Source organism: Rhinoraja longicauda, chromosome 20 (assembly GCF_053455715.1).
Source record: "Rhinoraja longicauda isolate Sanriku21f chromosome 20, sRhiLon1.1, whole genome shotgun sequence".
Lineage (NCBI taxonomy): Eukaryota > Metazoa > Chordata > Chondrichthyes > Rajiformes > Arhynchobatidae > Rhinoraja > Rhinoraja longicauda.
This window is the reverse complement of record NC_135972.1, coordinates 34,570,710-34,594,793: the sequence shown is the minus strand read 5'-3', so window position 1 is coordinate 34,594,793 and position 24,084 is coordinate 34,570,710. Positions and strand designations below refer to the sequence as shown.

General features: G+C 40.2%; 1 protein-coding gene across 5 annotated transcripts in view; it reads left to right on the top strand.

Moving 5' to 3' along the window:
* The window catches only part of grip1 (glutamate receptor interacting protein 1), a 374,255-nt gene that overhangs the window by 306,092 nt on the left and 44,079 nt on the right, over positions 1 to 24,084 (top strand). For 4 of the 5 annotated variants that reach the window (XM_078417381.1, XM_078417380.1, XM_078417379.1 and 1 more), the window contains exons 7-13: positions 1,921 to 2,066; positions 2,706 to 2,853; positions 3,891 to 4,060; positions 7,601 to 7,756; positions 12,401 to 12,556; positions 13,790 to 13,976; positions 22,578 to 22,723. In XM_078417381.1, the coding sequence (XP_078273507.1) occupies positions 1,921 to 2,066; positions 2,706 to 2,853; positions 3,891 to 4,060; positions 7,601 to 7,756; positions 12,401 to 12,556; positions 13,790 to 13,976; positions 22,578 to 22,723 (1,109 nt within the window). The remainder of the gene's footprint in view (positions 1 to 1,920; positions 2,067 to 2,705; positions 2,854 to 3,890; positions 4,061 to 7,600; positions 7,757 to 12,400; positions 12,557 to 13,789; positions 13,977 to 22,577; positions 22,724 to 24,084) is intronic. The other variant, XM_078417383.1, reaches the window with a different exon arrangement.

The window sequence follows — 24,084 nt, the reverse complement described above, 5'->3', positions numbered from 1 at the left end:
TTAAATACCTGTGATTACTTCAAGCCAAGGACCCTGTCGGAGGTTTCCTTTGAGCTCTGAGAGTAGTAATTTAGCAGCATTTTCCATGTTCCGAAGGATGAATAAAATATTAAACAACAGCAGATTCAGGAACATTTTCAGTATTCTGTCTCCATCATGTACTTTTAATACTCAGGTGAAGGATGGTGATTGATACAGGATTGGTGGGATTTGCAGCTTACAGTTTGGTGGGAATGCTGGGTGTACAAACCAATATTGGAGGTCTCACTTAGAAAGGCATATCCAACGCAAGTGGAAGTTGTGTTCAGAACCTGATGCGTTTGAAATGTAAGTGTGCCCTTTCCGCCTGTCTAAATCTTTCCAGAACCAAAACGTAAAATACTGGGGAAAAACCTCAGCAGATCAGGCACACCCATTTTAACAATTGTGTAAAATTTGATTTTGCTCCTCATCCTGCATCACATTGTGGTTGAAAAATGTGCAAGTATGATTTAATAGTTAATTTTGAATCTGGATATGAATTTGAAATGCACAGTGATAGTGATTTGCTGGTGTGACTTTCTATTGGTGATTTTATATTTTGTCTAGTGTCACTTTTCACTGCTCATAAACTATCTGATGCCTCTGTATCCTTATATTTCAATGCTTGGCATCATTTGATGACTTTTATTCACAGAAGTAATATATTCAAAATGCTAGTGTAGTGTTGAGAGAAATCTGTTGGTGAGACCAAACTGATGAGCATTGATATCTCGGTTTAGTTTATTGTCATATCCACCAGGATGCAATTAAATTCCTTGTTCGTATGAAGCTCATAGAGCAAACCGTATATGTGGTAATGAAGTTACACCAATAAATACAATGACAAATGCAAAATAACAGAATGGTGCAAAGACTGTATTTCAAGCTGAAGCAAAACAAAGCTAAATTGCAATCACAGAATATTTGAATGAGGTAGATTTAAGACTGAAATATGTGGCAGCACCTCTGGGAAGGTATTTAAATCAAAATGAAACCTTGAGACTAATTAAAACATTTCATTAATTCCTGCAGACAATACCATAAAATGTAAATGAGAAACTTTAGCTGCAATTATGAAATTATCCTGTGACTTTATCCCAGCATCGCCACCTACCAATGAGATTGTGTTTTCAAAAGCCTTTCAGGGTATGCATTTACGGAGCATTGTGAAAAGATCTGACCTGTTCTCTTCCTGCCTATTGTGATGTGATGGTCCCTGAGTGGATGCAGAATTGATTTACAGGAATGGTTTAAGGGATGGAGGGTTTAAGCGAAGATGAGGAAGATTGTTAGCATTGGGGCATAGCGAGGATGTTTCCAAGGGATACAAGATCATGACTGGTTTACAGACGGTAAATAGAAATGCACCGCCCTCCCCCTCCCCCCATCTGTTGGCAGATGGTTCAAAGACCAGGGGAAATGGGTTTAACATTTTGGTTAAAGGATGAGAGGAAAAGTATGTTTGCTCCATATGTGAAATCTGGAATTCACTTCCTTCCATGATGTGGTGGAAATGGCATCGATCAATGCTTTCAGAGTGAATGGGAGAATAAGTAAAGACATATAGGAAAAGAGGGTGGGAATGGAACAAGGCGATGGCATGGACTCAGTGGGCTGAATGAGAGCTTCTGTGCCACAACAATTTTATGCATTAGGGTTAGGTTAGGGTTAGGCATAATTTTATGCATTGAGTTTTCATTGGATTTGTGTCATTGAATGTGATGACATTCATGTTGAAAGAATCACAATTTTAAAATGATCACATAAGTTGGTTGGTGATGAAGAAGAGATAGATTAGTTAGACATTACAAAGCAGCCCAATGCCATTCAGTTACTTTCATGGTTCAATCTTTCAATGAGCATGTACCTAAATAGTTAATTTTCATTTCTGTCCTCCAGAGAAGGCACAATAAAGGTTGGCGACAGGCTGTTGAGTGTTGATGGAATTCGGCTACTTGGAACACCTCATGCAGAAGCTATGAGCATTCTTAAACAGTGTGGGCAGGAAGCAACATTAATAATCGAATATGATGTATCTGTGATGGGTATGTTAACTTTCTGGACAAGTCCTTGATCTCCATCAAATCGTGATCTTTTTGAACCTCTATATTTTTAAACAGAGTAATTTTATATCAGCAGCAGCCAACTGTATTCTAATAGGAATCTGGCAAGTGTAGCAGTATCATCTGTAGGTTCATTATGAGGTGAACTATTTCTGTTTCTCTCTTGTATAAGCTTGCAGATAAATCAATCTGTTCACATAACATTCTTAAATTCGATTCAAACCAGTGTTGAAAACAAGAGTGATATTTCTAAAAATAATAATAATTGCCAAAATAAATGAAATACATTTTTATTCATCTTACAGACCAGTAATAACAGTAGTTTTGATATTATGTTTTTCCCTATACAATGACATTTTTCTGCTTAATAAGTTGTGAATAGTATCCTTTCCAAAATTGCTCTCCTTGTCTAATAAAATGTGACATGTTTTACTGCTTGTAATATTTGCAGTTGCCAAAGGTTTATTTGTTCCATTTACTAATTTTTTTTGTTTTTTTGTTTATTCACTTGTAAATGATTTATCATGATCCTTTATCTAATCAATGTAGTCTGTGTGAAACATGTGTGACTTATGAGAGGATATTCATACCTAATTACACCATGCACTTTTTTTGTGTTAGATTCTGTGGCAAATGCTTCTGGCCCACTGATGGTGGAAGTGGCGAAAACCCCTGGTTCCAGCCTGGGCATTATTTTAACTACCTCACTATACTGTAACAAGCAAGTCATTGTCATAGACAAAATCAAGGCTGCCAGCATTGCTGACAGGTATGCATCTATGCCGACCCTCCTGGGGATCACTTAGTTATTGATCCAAAATGGAATTTGTAATGTAATATAGAACATAATCGATTTCAGGTATTAATCAAGGCTTTATATTCTGTAAATCTAGTGGCATATTCAAAATACTAGTTTAGTGTTAAGTAAAACTCGTTGGTGAGAGGGCACAAAAATATTTAAATCAAAACTAATCCCTGAGATTAATTAAAACAGGATTTATTTTGTTGGTGCCTTCAGACAATAACATAAAAATGTAACTCTATTAGTTATTACTACAAAATTGTGTTTTGTTTTTACCTCATCTTCACCTCCTCCAAATGGGAGTGCATTTTCCAATTCCTTTTGATGCATGCATCTTTGGAAGTTTATGATCATACCTGATGTTTTATTCCTATTTATGGTGATGCAAGGACCAAGAGTGGCTTCAGGAAAGATTTACTAGAATAATAAACCTTTATTGAATGGTCTGCGGTTCCCACGGTTGCTTCATTGCCCATCAGAACACTCAAGGCTTTGAAACAAGTCATCCACAAACCTGAGGGACTGCCAAAAGAGGTTTAGTCCACCGATTTTTTTCTTTAAAGCCTGAATCCCAAGATGTTTTGAGGTACACCATGGTACTCCAACCAACTATGTCATCATGTTGCACTTGTTATTGGCAATGCAATGAGTTTCCAGTTTTGATAATTACATTGTGGGTGGTGATCAAGGCCAGGCTCCTAGCAAAGGAGTAAGGATAGGGAATAAGGTGGCAGGGTTGGATGCTGGAGTTGAGCCATTTAGAGGCTTAGTTCTATTAAATTGTAATTTGATAATATTTTTGAACCTTGATCTGTTTATTTACTGCTGTTTACTGTTGCATTATGTATAATAATCAACGGAGGTGAATACTTGATGTAAAATTAAATTTGCATTTTAAGACATAGAACTTTATTTCCATCCATGATGTTTTTCGTGGATGTTTTTCTGACTGTTGTGTCCTATTGAGTTATGCCGATGGTCTCAGATGTTTGTTGTGCCTACAGATGTGGGGCTTTACATGTTGGAGATCACATACTTTCAATTGACGGCACCAGCATGGAGTATTGCACATTAGCCGAAGCCACGCAGCTCTTAGCCAGTACCTCTGAACATGTCAAACTAGAGCTGCTTCCATACCACCAAACACGGTTTGCTTTGAAGGGACCAGACCACGGTGAGTGTCCAGATGTTTATTTGCCTGATAGGAAAGCCCCTTCACTGATGCTGATTGACCTGCTGAGTTCCTCCTACAGATTGTTTGTGAAAGTTCAAGTAATACTGGGAGACAATTGAAGCACAAGGTTGACCTTCTTCACACTCATGCTTTTGAGATGCTTATCAACAACATTGTGAACTTTTTTTCCTGAATGGGTGCCTATTTTTCATAAGATGGTCACAGCACGGAAGGAGGCCATTCAGCCCACCCCTTTTATTCCAATCCCGCTATTGTACATCAGCAGTCTAACCAATTAATCGTACAGCCCTCACAACGCATACCTGCAGTTCTTTTGTTTCAGATGCTTATCCAACTCCCTTTCAAAAGCTGCTTCCACCACCGATTGTGTTGGCAGTGTGTTCCTGACCACAACCTTTCTCTGTGTAAAGAACAACATATTTCCATTTGCTCTTTTGCCATTTATCTTCATTCTTTGTCTTCTTGACCATACCACCCGTAGAGCAGTTTGTCTCTATATCTTTTGAAGCGTCTCGACCTGAAACATTACCCACTCCTTCTCTCCAGAGATGCTGCCTGCCCCGCTGAGTTACTCCAGCATTTTGTGTCTACCTATAATTTAAAATACCTCTATTAGATCGATTTGCAACCTCCTTTGCTCTAAAGAAAACAGCCATAACCTCCCCAGCTGATTCGTTTGCTAAAGACCATCATCTCTGATAGTATTATAATGACAAATCTATTATGTAGCCAACGTGTTTTGGAAGTCCATTTATGCCACATGAACTATATTTCCTTCATATATCTTTCATCAAAGTTAATTGGACATGATTTGCCTTCAACACATATATGCTGTTTATAAAAAGTAAACCCACACTTGTCCAAATGAGTGCTAATTCTGTCCGAGATTATTGTTTCTATTTTCCCCACCTCAGTGGTTCAAATGCCTAGTCTGTCATTACTTTATTTTTCCCTATAATCTTTATTTAACCTGATTTAACATTTGCAATTTTCCAGTCCTCGGGCACCAACCCTGAATTTAGGTATGGTTGCAATACTGTGGCCTGGCCTTTGCTAATTCATTCCTTCCTTCCTCTTTCGTGTCCATCATTTAAATGTTACATCACTGTCATCGTCCGTCCTGTAAAGGGCACAAGCTTCCGGCGACAATCAGTGGGAGCCTCACTTGTACAGTAGACAATGGTGGTAACAGAATTAGCTCAGGGCACTTCCAGTTTCCAGCCCCGCGACGTGGACGCTTCTGCTATGGGGCCATTCCTTCCTTGGAAACATTGGATGCATTCCATCTAGACCATAGGCAGCCAGTCTTTCCTGTAGCTATGCCTTATCAATGTTAAACCCATCGTGGGGGTATAAGGGGTAGGCCATTTCTAAAGGCCATCATCTCTGATATCACTTTAGTACATCTCTGTGATAAGTGGTAGGCCATTTAGGACTGAGATGAGGAAAAACCTTTTCACCCAGAGAGTTGTGAATCTGTGGAATTCTCTGCCACAGAAGGCAGTGGAGGCCAATTCACTAGATGTTTTCAAGAGCGAGTTAGATTTAGCTCTTCAGGCTAACGGAATCAAGGGATATGGGGAGAAAGTAGGAACGGGGTACTGATTCTGGATGATCAGCCATGATCATTGAATGGCGGTGCTGGCTCGAAGGGCCGAATAGCCTACCCCTGCGACTATTTTCTATGTTTCTAATCCCAACTTCATCATCTTTTAGCTCATTGTGTTACCACAGATCATGGCTTTCAATTCACTGGTGGTGCCGTTAGCAAAATGAGAATGATTTCTGCTCTTGGAGACAGTGATGACCATTTAGACAGTGTTTCACGGTTGTCATGGAAACAGTAATGCCAGTGATAGTATTTCACATACTCCTGTTAGAGCACAGCTTTAACCAGTGGTGTGCCTGAACGTCTCTGAATTGGCACTTAAAAAAAATAAATCCAAACCTACTCTGGGTCTTTGCGAAACGTTTACAACTAAACATCAAAGTTCCAAGCTGAACATGGGATAGATGATGGCCTCCTTTCCCCACTGTTGACTGGAAATCAGGACATTATCTTATGGAACGAAAGACACAAAATGCTGGAGTAACTCAGCAGGTCAGACAGCATCTCTGGAGAACAAGGTTAGGTGAGGTTTCGGGTTGGGACCCTTTGTCAGATTCTTCAGAACATTATCTATGAACTTCCCAATTGCACTTTCAATTGTTAATTTTCAGTAATTTTATATTTTCTTGCAATGTAATGAACCCATTTGGTCTATGCCAACTCTCAGAGCTTTCTCACCAATTTCTTCTCCATTTTCCCACCCCTCCACCCCATCATTTATTTTCTCCTGTAACCCATTCTCTCTCATGTCTTCATCGACTCCCTGCCACACACTGATATGTGTGGTAATTTCCAGCATCCAATTAACCTTCCAGCGTGTCTTTGGGATGTAGGAGGAAACCAGAGCACCTGACAGGAGCTCATTCTTTTAACAGGGAAAATACACAAACTGCTCAAAGACCGAAATTGCCAAGAATCATAAATTTTTTAAAGCATTTTTATTGATAACTTGTGTAGTTTTGAGATTGCCATTTGAGCCAGGGCAAATTTAACTGAGTGGGAATGTAAGAGGTAGTCTACAGATTTCAATTGCGCAATCTAAAAAATCAGTTCTCCTGCAAATTGGGATGTGTAACACCTTATTCTCATTTTGGTTTGGTATTTCACACATTCTGCAGTTGAGTGAAATAAATATTATGTTGCTTATACCAATAATTTTCAAGCGTGAACTAGCTTTAAAAAGCAACACAGGGATCACGTTCCCCCTTGAATTATTTCATGTCTTTTCTTGTGAATTACAAAGAATTGAGTGCTTTTGCAGGGCACTTGGTCCATTTGTGCTTATGTTCCAATTTGCTGTTTGAGATGAGTCCACTATTCCTGGTATTTTGCCTTTAAATGATTATTAATCATCAATGAAACTGAATTCATTTTTGGTCAAACCAGCCAAAATGAACTATCTTTGATTAGAAGCTACTAATCATGACTAAACACATTTGATACTTTTGGACAAGATGAGAAAAATATACCAAACTTCTGTTAAATATAATACCTGAAGATGTGATTCTCATTCATTGATCTTGCAAAATATTGACGGGTATATGTGATATTTTTGAATGCTTGAAAAAAGATGTTCGAGATTTCAAATGTAATGGTCGACAGGTTCACCCTGAGATTTTCCTAGTCTCCCATCATGATGCTCGGAGGGCAGCAAACCCTTTGAGAAATGGTGTGGACCTTTGTTTGCCATTCATCAGCAGTCTGATGGGACACTAGGAGGGCGCATGTGCAATGTCACTATGTGAGGCAGAGGAAACTGGGCTATTTCAATGGGTGAGAGAAAAGGTTGTCATTCTTTCTGCTGCTCTTTCTCCTATTAGATGTTGCAAAGTATAATTTTTCTGTCTTTCCCTCTTTTCTGCTCCATTCTGTCTGTCTTTGCGTGCGGTTCCCATCCTTCGTGTCGACAGTCAGGGTTCAGAGGAGCAGCAGACAACTTGACTGGGAAACCTGTGGAAGCAACAACAGCAACTTCCTCACCTACCAGCCCTATAACACCTACCACCCTGACCAAAGCAGGATGGCGACCGCGAAATGCCAGAAACCTTCTCCTCAAAACAATCTCCGTAATGTTCCATACTTTTTTCCTCCTGTCCTTCTCACCATCTATTTCCTGTCCTGTGTTGCGTTTTGCATGCGTTGAAGATGCTGATAAATCAAAGTGATTGGCCGTGATAAATGTCTTAAGGATTAATATTAGCATTACGTTTGCAGTTAGCAGAGTGCTGTTTACATTATTGGGTCCTGCTTGTCACCATTGTGAGAGACTGGTTCAATAAATCTGAATTTAAGAACCTTTCCAAACCAACCATTTAAAATGCACAATGCCAGAGATGTGACAATTCGAATGCACTGTCGGGAACGTTTTCTTTATATTATCAAGTTCATTAAAGGTACTTTGTGAAAGGTTTAGGAATTCATAGCACACAAATCGCAGGGAGCATATTGTGCCCTCTTTATGGTGATGCTGACATTTGAAGATCAACACTAAATTCCACAGCGAAGCTGGGGTCTCCAGCTCAATTTCATCAAATGTGCCGATTTTGTTGATGTTTTTTTCTGAATTAGTTGTACAGGGAAGGTCACACATTGGGCAGCACAGTAGCATGATAGAGTCATTGCCTCAACGCGAGAGACTGGGTTCAATCCTGATCGTGCGTTCTCTTTGTGTGTAGGTTTGCATGTTGTCCTAGTGACCCCAAGGGTTTCCTCCAAATGCTCTAGTTTCTTCCCACAGCCCAAAGACAGAGGTTGGTGAGTCAATTAGCCACTGTAAATCGCCCCTGGTGTCTAGGTGAGTGGTGGAATCTGGAGGAGTTAATGAGAGTGTGGTCTGAACAAAAAATGGGATTACTGTCGGGTTAGTGTAAATGAGGATAGACACAAAAAGACGGAGTAACTCAGCGGGACAGGCAGCATCTCTGGAGAGAAGGAATAGCTGACGTTTCAAGTTGAGTCTTCAGTCTGAAGAAGGGTCTTGACCCAAAACGTCACCCATTCCTTCTATCCAGAGGTCCTGCCTGTTCCGTTGAATTACTCCAGCATTTTGTGTCTATCTTCTGTGCACATACAGTTGTACACGGGGATTTAAATATCATATGTTTATATATAGACAGTGGAAGCGAAGATCATGCAGTTTCTAAGAGTAAATAATTATGATGCATTTCGGATAGAACACACTTATCCCTTCCTCCTGCCAATGGCCTCTCTGCTGGAGAACTTTTAGTCATTTCTTGCTTTAATGCTTCATTTCTTTAACACTGCATTCATTATAAGTGAGTCACAGAAATCTTTTGTCAATGAGCCAGTGGAAACATAACCAAGGAACAACTGTTGTAAATCAGCATATTTGTTCATGGTTTATTTTTTCACATCTTCTTGTATGGTAGCAGAAAGCTGTGTTACAGGACTGCACTATGTACTAATACAGGACTGCACTATGTACTAATGTAGCACATTTAAGCCCAAATGCAGTTGATTGCAAAGAAAAATGTAAGGCTGATCCCATTCAAAATGTACTCCTTGAAACTGAAGGGTGTGACTAAAGTGATCATGTTATCCGCCCACTCACACAACCTGTCCAAGTCACCCTGCAACCTCATAGCACCTTCCTCACAGTTCACACTGCCACCTAGCTTTGTATCATCGGCAAATTTGCTAATGGTACTTTTAATCCCTTCATCCAAGTCATTGATGTATATTGTAAATAGCTGCGATCCCAACACCGAGCCTTGCGGTACCCCACTAGTCACTGCCTGCCATTCTGAAAGGTACCCATTTATCCCCACTCTTTGCTTTCTGTCTGTCAACCAACTTTCTATCCATGTCAGTACCCTACCTCCAATACCATGTGCTCTAATTTTGGCCACCAATCTCCTATGTGGGACCGCACAGGGAATTTCAACTCAGCTCTCCTAATTCTGTCCGGATTATGGGGGAGGGGGGGGGGGGGGGGGGGGTGGACCATCAGTTGCCGGAAAATCGGTGTTCAACCTATATCAGGATTTTTAGTTCTTAGCAGATTCGTTTAGTTATGAATATGGTGTTGAGCCGAGCATTTAGACTAAGGAAAGGTTGGAAGACTTTGTGGCAGAATATACACACGATTTCTTCAGCTTTAAATATACTGCTTTGTTTACGCCTTGATAGCTGTCACCCTTGCTCTATTTTGAGAGAGTTGTGGAATTACAGATTAATCAATCTCAGTAGCCACATGCAGCTATTAAATGTGCTGGCAGTTTTGAAGTGGAATTGAGTTACTTCCCATCACCCTCCCACTTCCATTGTACCCTTCTCCATATTCCAGTAAATTATACTTCTCATTTGAAAATTAACATTAGTTATATTTTCATTAACTTACCAAGCAGTGCATTACAAATCTTAAATTTCTTTGCATAAAAATGTTATTTTATTTTTAATGTCACTTCAGTTTTATAGTCAGTTCCCTTGCATTCGTTGCCCCTGGCTATTGTGCCTCCAATAGTGGAAACCAGTGCGATCACTTCTTGGTCTACTCTATTCCAAGGAGAACAGCCCTCATGTACTCCAGCCTTTCTGCATAGCTGAAGCCATTCTTGTTTGTCTCTGCTTTATCCTCAACAAAGACTGAAGCTTTCTGGGCGTAACACCCCAACTAAGCCAAAGTAGTGTTTTATGTAGTCTTGGTGTCTTTTGTGTCAAATTCCTGTACTTGCAAATCATGGTATATCATATGCACTATTGAGAGTTTGGTTAAAATGCTGCCTACGTCAAAAGTGCTGTGTAGTAACATCCGTTATGTCTTTGTTCTTGAAACCCTGTCAAAATTATGCAAGCTAACTTATTGCCTCTCTGTATGCCTCTTGCAAATATGTGTCATATCTTGTAAATCAGTTGCATTTTATCTGCTGCCAATGTTCTCTTGAAGTCAGCTTCTCTTTCCAATTGTCTGCACTATATCTGTTCAATATTTTTCAACATTTTGCCCCGTTATCACCCATCAAAGAATCGAATCATTAATGCATTTTAAAAACAGTAGTTGTCCTAATGTCAAATGCTTGGAAACACTAATAGTTTCCATGTTTCACAGCAACTGCTGTTCACCAAAAATGTGTGCTGTTTGCGAGACAGTTAGTGTAGCTGATTATCAACCCAGATTGTTCAAGAGAAAGTTAATTATCCTCTGGATTACTGTTTATCAATTTTTTTCCCGGCACAACCAAACTATACTAATCCTCTCGCCCTCTCCCTACCTGATCCCATCAGCCCATCATTCCTCCCTGATCTAGTTCCACTATCATCTCAAGCCTCTGCCTCTACCTTCTCCCTCCCCTCTCCAATGTGACTTAATCTGCTCCTCATCCACTGCATCATCTGATTTCACCTGTCACCTACCAGCCCCTGTCTCACCCCTTCCTCTCACTTCCGTATACTGGCTTCCTTCTCTCTACACTCCCATTCCTGATGCAGGGTCTCAACCCGAAATGCTGGCCACCCCTTTGCGTACACAGATGCTGCTTGACTTGCTGAGTTCCTCCAGCAGTTTTTTTTTTTTTTGACCAAGGTGCTTACCGCTATTCTCTGTAAATCAGTTTGTGCCAGATGTGATTATCTTTCCCTTATTGGACAAGGTTTCAAATGGTTTTGAACAAAAAGCAAACTGCTGGAGGAACTCAGCGGGTCTGGCAGCATCTGCGGAGGGAAGTGAACGGACAATGTGTTGGGTCTCTTCCCATCTTTAGACTGAAGGTTTTTCCCTGGGGTTTAGACCAAGCAACCGAACTCGGTCTAAAATTTAGATGGGTACTGAATCAAGTACCTATCTAATTATAGGCAGTTGCCTACAATTGCTAGGTTTACTCATCGTCCCTTTTCTGAACAAGGGGGTAACGTTTACAATCCACCTGCTTCCCAGCCACATCCCATTTTAAGGGGGTTTTGAGAACGATGGTCAATAATTTATACACTTGCAGTCTGTAATTTCCACACTGCCATTCTACAGCAGCCCAGTGAGTTATTGGGCTGAGTCATGCACGGCTTTCTCATGTTGAGTTGTCCACCCTCCAAAGCCCCTCAAATAGACATGATTCATCAGCTCAGGCTTGACAGTCAGCTTCACAAGCTGTTCAGTGACAGAAGGTATCACCGCAAAGACAACACTGTCACAAACTCTCATCCAAACTCGCACTGACTCCCTGCTGGGCTAACTATATTGTGATTGGGGAAATCTAGTCGATTGCCTTCTGCCCTACACAAAGATGCAGAGTTTATCAGAAACTCACCACCACTTGGTGATTGAGCTGTTGATGCCCCTGACATATTTGGCTCAGCTACCCTCTCCCTGAACCATCCATTTATCTCCTTGGTGGAGGCTTGAAAACATGCCTACAAAGAAGGACCACTGATAGTTTTGATGATAGGAAAGGAGATTGCCTTAGGATTCATTCTTTGCTTAATTATGGTTTATTGAGAAACCCCGAGCCTCACAAATAAGAGCAAGACTAGGCATTTGCAGCATGTCCCACCATTCCATAAATTCATACCTGACGTTTCACCTGAATTCCTTCTACCCACCCATTCACCAAATCAATCCACAGGAAATTAAATACTCACAACATATTTGATAGCCAATCTATAAGTAGGTTATAAAACACCAGCTGTGTCACAGATGACTGTTTTGACACACCAAACGTGAGAATGATTGCTGAGACTTTCTGATTTTGCTTCTCCAGCTGCCCTGGTGTCAACATCATTTCCTCCTACCTCCATGAGTGCATACAGCCTGAGCTCCCTGAATACGGGCACCCTACCTCGCAACCTCTACCCGACAAGTCCACGAGGAACGCTGATGAGGAGGAAATTGAAAAAGAAGGACTACAAGAGCTCTTGTATGTGGCAGGTCCAGTGTAAAGAACTATAGACACAACAAGCTGGAGTAACTCAGTGGGACAGGCGGCATCTCTGGAGGGAAGGGATGGGCGACGTTTCGGGTGGAGACCCGAAACGTCACCCATTCCTTCTCTCCAGAGATGCTGCCTGTCCCGCTGAGTTACTCCATCATTTTGTGTCTATCTTCGGTTTAAACCAGCATCTGCAGTTCCTTCCTACACACTCTTGAATTATGGGTAAAAATACTATACAGAGAATAATGATGCTTAACCACGGGGCAGTACATAGCTAAAACTTCCAATTTTTATAAATTTTGATCTGATTTAATTCAACCCAAGTTATTTAATTTTGATGGCCTCTGTTGATTGTTCAATAAAATGTCAGGTACAATTTAACATAGAGGCACCTGCACAGAAACTGGTTGTAAATCTGTCTGAAATGTTTACTTTATTTTGAATGCAAAAAAAAAGAGCATTAACTTGCTGTTTATTTGTGAGATGTGCTGGTAAGAAATATTTTTACTTTGGAGCCATTTTGAAATACTTGGAAAAGATTGAAAGCCAATTGATTGAAAACTTTACAGATTATGAAAAGAACATTTACAGTTCTTCCAATTGGGTTTGGTTGACTTGCCACAGTCTGTGAATACTATGAAGTGGCAGAAATGGTAACCCATTAAAAATATAAGCAAAGATAGACACAAAATGTTGGAGTCACTCAGTGGGACAGGCAGCATCTCTGGATAGAAGGAATGGGTGACGTTTCGGGTCAAGACCCATCTTCAGACTGGATCAGTCCTTCTATCCAGAGATGCTGCCTGTTCCGCTGAGTTACTTCAGCATTTTGTGTCAACAGTATCTTCGGTTTAAACCAGCATCTGCAGTCCCTACACAAAAATAAAAGCAAATGGGTGATCTGGGATAGGGCAGGTAAAGATGATTGCCCACTTGAAAAGTGAAGCCCAACATGGTCACGTTGGGCAGTGTCCTGTACTTGGTCTTGCCATTATAATGCACAAGTTCTTGTTTTAAATGTAGTAGATTTAGCTCCAGCTATAGTATGTACATTACTTGCTGATGCACCTTTGTTTTGAAAAAGCTTACAAAATGATAGCTATTGCAGAGACAGAGACGTGAGTGTTTTTTCCAAGCAGTTACTGTAAATTACATCAGTGGAATTCTGTTGCATACACTGACCCAGAAGTGATGCCCACCGCTGTCTGTCTTTCACAGTGTCATTAGCCTCCAGTACGGTCGGTTCCACAGGCCAGATTGTTCACACAGAAACAGCAGAAGTGGTTCTAACCAGTGACCCAATCGTAGGCTTTGGAATTCAGCTCCAGGGAGGTGTTTTTGCAACCGAGACCTTGTCTTCTCCACCACTGATTGCTTACATTGAACCTGACAGCCCAGCAGAAAGGTGAGAGCCCTGAGATTTCAAGCTTTTGAAATGTTTTCTGCAAATACTCCTCTCTGCTTGAAAGGACGTTTAATCATGACATTTACAATTAATTATAGGATGTTACCAGCGAAGTTGTCAAATTGAAGAATGTTCCATGTTTTATCTCTCAGTGCTCTTAATTGGCAGCAAGTGAAATACCAGGATATGTCACATCTATTTACCACTATCTCTTTCAAACGGAACGGGATATTAACCAGAATGAACTGACACAATTTTTTTAAGTTGTGGTTCTTTCAAGGGAATGGGGGAATATGGATCACATGCAGGCAGAGGAGATTAGTTTAATTTGGCATCATGTACCCCACAGACATTGTTGGCCGAAGGGCCTTTTCCTGTACTGTACCGTTCTATGTTCTATAGTTCCTTATATCTGTCTTTGTTTGATTCAAACTCTAACTACTTAGAATTAATAAACTGCTGTTTATTAAAAAGCTCCAAATATTCATCGTGCTGCAAAACTCAAGGGGTCAAGTAAAGATAAGATTTCTCCAGTGAAATAAGACTCAGGCAGCGATGTGCTTCTTAAAATAACAACATTCTTTATAATTTTATAATCCTGTAATGTTTCTCTGTTTGGCATCCTTCAGTCTGTGATGCAACAACCCAAACATGAAAGTGGGATTGGGTTTTTTTCATGTTGCTGTGCATTTTCTAGTACAATTCCATAAGTTCAATTAGAGCAAGCATGAACTCTATATTACTTTCTTCGTCATTGCGGAAGAAAGCATTTCTCTTCCCAATTTTGTCCCCTTCAGCTGACAATGTGACTTGCATAAGAGCATAGATGCAGAAAGAGGTTACGTGGTCCCTTTAAGACCCTACCATTCTTTAAAATCCTCTACTTCAAGTGCAGCTTCCAATCCAAACCACTTGGTTCCATTAAGAGTCTCAAGATCTGAATGATCTAACATTTCATTTATGTTGACTAATTGTTGGAGCCCATAAACACAGAGTATTACACTGGGCAAGCTTTCACCGTTATCTAGCATTAACATTCCTTTAAATCTGACAGGCTATGTGCAGTCCTAATGGACTATTAATAGAATACATTACAATTAGATATTGTAATTGGAAATCCAGCTAGACCGATAACTTTGTAAAATTGATAAATTGATAGTGTTTGCAGCCCTTTTGTTTAGTGTCTCTTATTTCACCTCTGCTTCTAATTCACAAAATAGAAACATAGAAAATAGGTGCAGGAGGAGGCCATTCGGCCCTTCGTGCCAGCACCACCATTCATTGTGATCATGGCTGATCATCCACAATCAGTAACCTGTGCCCAACTTCTCCCCATATCCTTTGATGTTTGACATGAGAAAAAAATCTATTTTAAATCCCTTTTCTTTTCATCATTCCCCTCTAAATCCAGTCCATGGAGCCTTCACCTTGAGGTTAACCTATAACCACGTTAAAAAGATTACAGTTTGTGAGCCAATCTACAGAAGATCCATCACTTCTCTGTCCCTAAATACATGGAAGATCATTCATGCTTTTGCGCCAAAATCTGTGTTATTATCAGAATGTTATTTCTGCTTTGAGCCTTTGGGCAATACATTTCGTCCAAATTCCAGGTTTAAATGTATTGTTTTAGCATTTTTGATTTTGCCAGGCTTTGTCCATCTGGGGTGGGCAGGAATGTAGAGTTCACATTGCACTCAAATCAACGATGATCTTGTTGAATGGTGACGTAGGCTTGAAGGGCTGAGTTGTCTACTTCTACCTCTCATTACCATGTATGTTCATATGTTGCAGTCAACCACTGTAATTAACTTGAGCTATCAGTGTGTATTGGGTTCTTAACTTGTCTCAGCAATAATTTTGATATAAAAGGTTTTCCGTGGCTAGGTATAATTATTCCTGCCCTTTCTCTGATACTCCTGACATGAATAGGGAACCAATTTTCAGCATCTCTGGTCTCAGGTTCACACTGGTGGAGTATCTCTCTGCATCACATGTATCTTGTCTGTCTTTGAAAATTATTAAAAACTGCTGTCCCCAGTTTCACTGGAAGTCATTAGTGTAGCAATGATTCTGGGTATTGATCTGACATCTTCTGTCTTGCTTCCAAGAATCGCCCAGCAATAGGCTTAATGCTTAATCAGTAGTTTGAGGCTTTATTTCTGTAAGGCACACCAGCCAAATGCAAAACGCTGACATGGTGGAAATTTGAAGTAAAAACAAAAAAAAACTGAAACTGCTCATCAGGTCATTTGCAGTCCAGGCAGAGGGAAACACTATTAATATTTCATGTCAATAACTTGTAATCAGAAACGTTTGTCACATTTTTCATGCTCACTGCAAGAGGACTCCCACAAGTGAATCCCACCGGTCCCATTTCCACTCGTTATTTCTATCAACTCTCTGATCCTTTTATAGACAATAAGTGCAGGAGAAGCCATTCGGCCCTTCGAGCCAGCACCACCATTCAATGTGTTCATGGCTGATCATTCACAATCAGTACCCTGTTCCGGCCCTCTCCCCATACCCCCTGACTCCGCTATCATTAAGAGCTCTATCTAACTCTCTCTTGAAAGCATCCAGAGAATTGGCCTCCACTACCTTCTGAGGCAGAGAATTCCACAGATTTACAACTCTCTGAGTAAAAAAGCTTTTCCTCATCTCCGGTCTAAATGGCCTCCGTTCTGTTGCCACTTGGAGTAATTTGCTGTTTGCCAATTAACCAAACAGCGGATCTTTGAGATGCAGGTGGAAACCAGAACACCCAGTGGAAGGCAACGCAGTTGCAGAGAGAGTATGAAACTCCGCACAGACTGGCAGTGGGGTTAAACTGAAGCCTGAAGCCTTGATGAGGCAGTGCCAACTGCTGTGCCTGTGTGATGCCCTTCCTCAACTTCACACAGGATTCTGAAGGCACCATTGTCCCGATTTGATTTGTAGGGTCAGTATTTATGTTGCCTATTCACTCTGAGAGCATGGCAGGAGATTGCTCTTTTACATCTGGACAAAAATATTTATTGAGGACACAAGCCCCTTAAGTCTTTACATTAACCATTAACAAGGAAAGCTTGATTGACCATTCACTTTGAACGTGGGTCAGGTTTGGCTTGCAGAACTGCCATGTGGATGTCCATCAGTCTGTGTGGATTGTACCACTATTTACACTACCTACATTCCAGTCGGGTTTCACAGAATAACAATATCAATTAACAAGGAATTAATCTAACAACTGTTCATTAATATAGCTGCTTAGTTTTTGATTTGTAATGATTAAATTTACAGATCATGTTAGTGATAGATTATCATGTTGGAAAGACAAATCCAATATGACACATTGCTTTACCATTAATTCCTTGGTGATTTTTAATTGATGATCGAGATCAGCATCCAAGGTTTACATAAATTGACAAAATTGGTTTTGGAATACACTCCTTAACTGGTAAATTAACGACATTTTTTAAAAAGCCAGTCAATTGATTAGCTTAAATTCTGTGAGCATGTAGATGGCCTTGTTTAGGGACTTGCATGGCTTTCTCTCTGAGCTGACATGCATTTACTGTTCACCATGCCATCCTTCGGGGCGATTCAACATTGTGAGTTGTGATCTGTGGAGGTGTTGTGTATTCCTGCTGGATTCTCTGCTCCTGGGTAAATTGACCTTGCATGTGGCCAAATGTATTTAAATTATGTAGCTTTAATTCAGCCTCCTTAGATCTTGAAAAGCTTCTTTACCTAATGTGCTCGCAGCTAGCTGACGCGACTAAGTTCCATCACAATTTCTTCTTTTTCCGGTGGTTGACCTGGCAATTTTTATTAAAATAACATCAAGGAATTTCTGGTCAAAATTAAGAGCCTGATGCCATTCTATTTCATCTTCTACGATGCTGCTAACAGGAGTCACAGAAATGATTTTGAATAATTACGGGAATTAAATCCAGCTCTTGGTGTACAGCAGCATCAGGCACGAGGTGATGAAAAACCCTATAATGCAAGGTATTGTTGCAAAGGAATCAATTTACTGTCGTTCCTAATCCAATCAGCGTGTTTACTGAATGGGTATTTTCAAGACCCAGCACATCAGATCTCAGCACATCAACGGATTTGGTGAAGTGGAAATAAAATTAATGTGAAGATTAGTCTTGATCTTATGAACTGTGAAGCTGGCTGAAGGAATAGTATGATATACTCTTGCAGCAATTACTTGCATCCGAGGACCCCTTTCATTTTCCCCATCCTTTACTTACTTTCTATTTAAGCATTTCTCCCTTTGATGTTTTTGTGCAGACCTTTGCAATTCTTCACGTTAGCTCAATGGCTGTCCCACTCCTAATTATATACACATTCTGTCATAGACTAAATCGCTTGTTGATTTATTTATCTCCTGGATTCAGATCAAATGTAAAGATATTTATGCAGATGTCTCAGATACCCAAACTTTCATTTTCCAGTGTTTCATCTGACTATAGTGAAGAGCTATTTTTAAAGCAATTCTCAAAATGGCACTTTTACAAGTCCAAAGTGCTACCTGACAACTGATTTGGGTCTTTATTGGATAATATATGTACATTTTGCCTTGTTTTCCATCTTTTCAAGACCCTTCGAAAAACTCAAATACAGCATGATTTTATATTCTGCACAATAATCCGCAAAGAACGCCAATGGATTAGTCAAACATGATTTTTAATATGTTTATGTTGATTCTGTTCAGTTGTATTACTGTCTTGATATCTCAGCCCTTATTTTAGATTTCAAGTTTTTTCCAGCTATCATTGCCAGACGAACATGTCATTTGATCTTTGCTTTCTCCCTCTGATGTAATTGACCTCAATTTTCTGCCCACCGACATGCAGGAACCATTCAGCATCTTTGGAATTCTGCAAGGTCACAACCAACACATCTGCTCTGTCAATAGCTGCCCTTTTCAAAAATCGTGGTCAATAGACAATAGACAATAGGTGCAGGAGGAGGCCATTCGGCCCTTCGAGCCAGCACTGCCATTCAACGTGATCATGGCTGATCATTCTCAATCAATACCCCGTTCCTGCCTTCTCCCCATACCCCCTGACTCCGCTATCCTTAAGAGCTCTATCCAGCTCTCTCTTGAATGCATTCAGAGAATTCGCCTCCACTGCCTTCTGAGGCAGAGAATTCCACAGATTCACAACTCTCTGACTGAAAAAGTTTTTCCTCATCTCAGTTCTAAATGGCCTACCCCTTATTCTTAAACTGTGGCCCCTTGTTCTGGACTCCCCCAACATTGCGAACATGTTTCTTGCCTCTAACGTGTCCAACCCCTTAATAATCTTATACGTTTCGATAAGATCTCCTCTCATCCTTCTAAATTCCAGTGTATACAAGCCTAGTCGCTCCAGTCTTTCAACATATGATAGTCCCGCCATTCCCGCCATTCCGGGAATTAACCTAGTAAACCTACGCTGCACGCCCTCAATAGCAAGAATATCCTTCCTCAAATTTGCAACAGCAGAAGGACCTCTTTGCTCCTATACTCAACTCCTCTTGTTATTAAGGCCAACATTCCATTGGCTTTCTTCACTGCCTGCTGTACCTGCATGCTTCCTTTCAGTGACTGATGCACTAGGCCACCCAGATCTCGTTGTACGTCCCCTATTCCTAACTTGACACCATTCATATAATACTCTGCCTTCCTATTCTTTCCACCAAAGTGGATAACCTCACACTTATCCACATTAAACTGCATCTGCCATGCATCCGCCCACTCACACAACCTGTCCAAGTCACCCTGCAACCTCTTAGCATCTTCCTCACAGTTCACACTACCACCCAGCTTTGTATCATCTGCAAATTTGCTAATGGTACTTTTAATCCAATCATTGATCAAAAGCTGTCCCTTTTTTCAGGTTTATACATTTATTGGGTGATACTTCATTATAATCACAGTGCAACCTCAATGTAACATAGGTGTTGGGGTCAATTTTAACAGTATAAGGGAAATTACAATTACCTAATTTTGGTCTTGAGGGAAGTAATAACATGTGCAGTATTTATCAAAGCAGAACATTATAATGTGCATTATGTTGAGATTGCACTGTAGTAATTTATTTTACTTGCTCGTTTGCACAGAACCAGATTTCCAAAATGTCTGCATTTTTATTGTATTTCTTTACGTGGAAGTATTTAATTCCTTTTGCATGTCCTTATAGCCAATAAATAAATTCGCCCATATCTGCCTGCAAGAGAAGCACATTTGCCCTCGCCAGTCTTTTCCGTCTTATGTACCTAAGGGAACCTTTGAAATGTTATTATTTATTATTTCCTTTATCTGTCTATTGTTCATTATTTTCTGAATTCTAGACCACATCTGACCTTGAGGCTTAGAGACAGACACAAGATAGTTCAGATGATGGAATCTTGAGCAGAAAATAAACAAACTGCTGGAGGAACTCAGTGGGCTCTGCAGGATCTGTGGAGTGAAATGGACAGACCCGTCCATCTGAAGAAGGGTCCCCACCCAAAACATTGTCCATTCATTTCACTCCATAGATGCAGCCTGATTCGCTGAGTTACTCCAGTGATTTTGTATTTTGATTTTAAACTTAATGCTTTTTTTCAAGCATCTCCATCATCCTTTTGTAAAGTTGCTAACAGAATTGGTTATCAAATGTAATGGTGATTTTATTCCAAAATCCTCTCCAACCACTCAGAATAATATACCGTCATTAGTTCCATGATGGAAAATACAGCATTATTTTCTCATTGACTCTTACTGTGAAGTAATTGCATCGTGTGAATAGAAAAATAACAGGACTGGTCTTCTCAAACAAAAACAGACAATTCCGGAAAAGCTCAACACATCAGGCAGCACAGGTGGAAAGAGAAATTGTTAACGTTTTGGGTTGACCATGCCTGGTCAGATCTTCTGCTGCATGCTAGTTCCCCTGTCAGACTATTCAAGATCTCCATGGAAGTCCAGCTTAAGTCCTGCAATGAAACTTTTCATTGTGTTGTTGCTGCTTCTGTGCTACACAGTTGGCCTCCCAATGGAGTTCAACGAGACAGCATGAACTTCCAGAGATCTCTCAGATTAGGAGCCACAGCCAACCTATTGAGATCAATGGGATGAAATGACTGCACAAAAAAATACCAAATGGATGTTACTTGATTCCATTTATTTTACTTTTAAAATGCTAGTGTATTTATTATTTAACTTTGTCACTTTTGTTTATGCTTCCTGGGTTTCTTTAATATATAAATAATGAAGACATTCACAGTTCCAGTGGCAGCTTTGACAGGCACTGAAAACATCATGGTCCAAATGCAGCATCAGGGTCAGTGATGGATTTGTCCCAATTCTTACTTCAAAATGAAACCTCCTATGGTTTTAGTAAGTTAGGAAAACCATGTAAAGGAACAGAATGTTCTACTTTGCTGCCTACAGCAACAGTGGAAGCAGTTTCATGAAGAATGTTTTTCTGGCTGATATTCCAAAAGAAAGGTAAAACAAGTTAAAGCAAACTATTTTCCATTGTTTCTATCCGGTGGATACCTCATCCTTCCAGGGCACATCGGTAGTGTTGATAAAATATATTTTAAAAAATAACAGCATTGATTTCTTTCCCATCTCCCCCAGTGTATGCAGTCTTATATTAGCAGTTGTTTATTATTGATTTCAAGGCCATTAATGCTTTATGTGAGGAGCTATGCAGTTCAGATCTGTATATCTGGACATTTCATAACTTGTTCACTTCAGTTTTGTATTTATTGCAACAACAAAAAAAACCACCATGATGTGTTGCCTTCAAAAGACTTATGGCATAAAAATCTCCTTGCACCTCAAAGTTGTATCTAAATGGATTCTTGTAGATGAAACCAATTGTCTGATCAACTTTGATCTTCAGATCTTGTCTGAGGAACTGCAAATTACTGGGGATATGTCCAATATTATTTGTTGGTTGGATATTGCCAAGATGTCTCCAGGATGCAATGTCTCCAGGATGGGTCCTAGGAGAAGTGATCAGAAATGTGGCCTGAAGCATTGCTGTGGTGGGGAGATGTATAGGTATTTCACATTAGATTACACTTGAACAGGTCTGTTTAAAAGCTGGGCAGATTTAGGAAATTACTTAACGTATGCTGAATATAAATGCTTTCTTTTACAATTTGGGGAAAGGATGCTCCAGGACATTTGTTCAACCTCTTCTTGACACATTCAGCTTACTTAAGACTTTTTTTGGGGTGGGCTGCTGTCATGCATTCAAACCAATTACATCTGAATGGTGACCAAAGTGGCTTTTGGATAGAATGGTTGTCCAAAACATAGCGCATTGCAGTTCCAATCCACAGCCCTCTCATGTTCTGACTTCAGCTGCAAGGACATAATGGGCTTTGAATTCACCCTCGTCATGGTTTATAAGCTGCTCTCATGGACTTCAAGACGGCAGCTTGAGAACCTGTGTGGTGCTGCTGTGCAACAGATTTGTGCCGTGTAAAATGAAGCAAGTTCAGTAACAGACGGGAGCAGACGGAGAGCAGCATTCAAATGTCATGCACTTGAAACTCTATCTCGCGTGCTTCCTGAAATGGGCATGACAGCTGGTGAGCTTTTGTCGCTGTGTCTGGCAGGTGTGGCTTGCTGCAGGTGGGAGACAGAATCCTGACAATCAATGGAATCCTCACGGAGGACAGCACGCTGGAGGAAACCAACCAACTCCTCCGAGATTGTGCCATCAACAGCAGAGTCACACTGGAAATCGAGTTTGACGTAGCAGGTAAACTTGTCGGAGCGACCGCTCAGTGAATATAGTGGATTGTGGTGCCCTTTCACCTGGGGAAAGATGCCACATTGGGGAGAGGATATTTTTTCAACATAGAGAAGTAATTATTTCACTTGAAATAGTTGTTATTTTATGCTGAATCAATGCACCACATTATACTGTGACAAGGAGTTAATAATGTGGAAAGCATGATTTATTTAGGCAATTCTGACAAAAAGCTAAAATGTAATCACATTGAACTATACAAAAGGCTGATATTTCCCTTGGCTATAACATTTTAAAATAAGAACATGATTTTGTTTAGTTTTTGTTTAATAAAATGTTTTTCGTCAGATTGTGGAATATTGATCTATTGAAGTCCATCTATCCTCCTGTTAATGTATTCCCCCAAAAACTATCAGCTCTGTTAGGTACTCCATGGGAAGATGCATCTTTTGGAAATACAATATTGTACATCAGTGGTTGTTATTGCAACCATTGCAGTACTGGTTGATGTTCTAATAGCTTCTTGTCAGAGTACGACGTGGCATTCTAAAAATGGGGACATGCAGTTGCCTCCGAAGCAGTTCAGATAAATTCAGTGAGTTCATTCCTGGGATGAATAAGTTGATTAACAAGGAAAAGTTGAGCAGTTTGGGCCTACCAATGTAGGACTTTAGAAGAATGAGAAATGATTGTTTTGAAGCAAGAGTTCCTGAGGGGCTTGAAGATGTAGACGGTATAAAGGGCCCAGCATTTATGACAGAAATGGAGAGGAATTTCTGCTTTTGGGTGGTTGTGAAACTTTGGAATTTTCTACCATAGAGGGTTATGAGGCTAATTTAGATTTTTTTGGTTTATAAGAACTCAAGGGATATAGGAACAGGTTTGACAGTGGAGTCGATGTATTGTTTTAACAGCTTAGAGCTTCAGTAAGGATGAAGGAAATTGTAGACCGAAATTCATTGATCATAATTTTGTGCAGTGCCTAATGTGACCTGTGGAATTTTGTATGTCTGAATTTTTTTAGGTCAGAGATTAGCAAAACAGGGAAGTGTTGCTGTAGTCCTCTGTGGAAGTGACAAAAGAAGATATAAGGAGTTTAATTAGGGAAAGAAGAGTTGAAATAGCCAGCAAGCTGGTGTTGTGGAACTGAAAGTAGGCGAAGATCGACACAAAAAGCTGCAGTAACTCAGTGGGTCAGACAGCATCTCTGGAGGAAAGGCATATGTGACGTTTTGGGTCGAGACCGTTCTTCAGACTGAGAGTCAGGGGGAAGAGAGTTGTGATCACGACGTGTGCAATAATCGTAGGCTCTCTATAGCTCCGTGAGCCATCACAAAGTAGGTGATGTTTGTATCAGGAAACTATTTAAA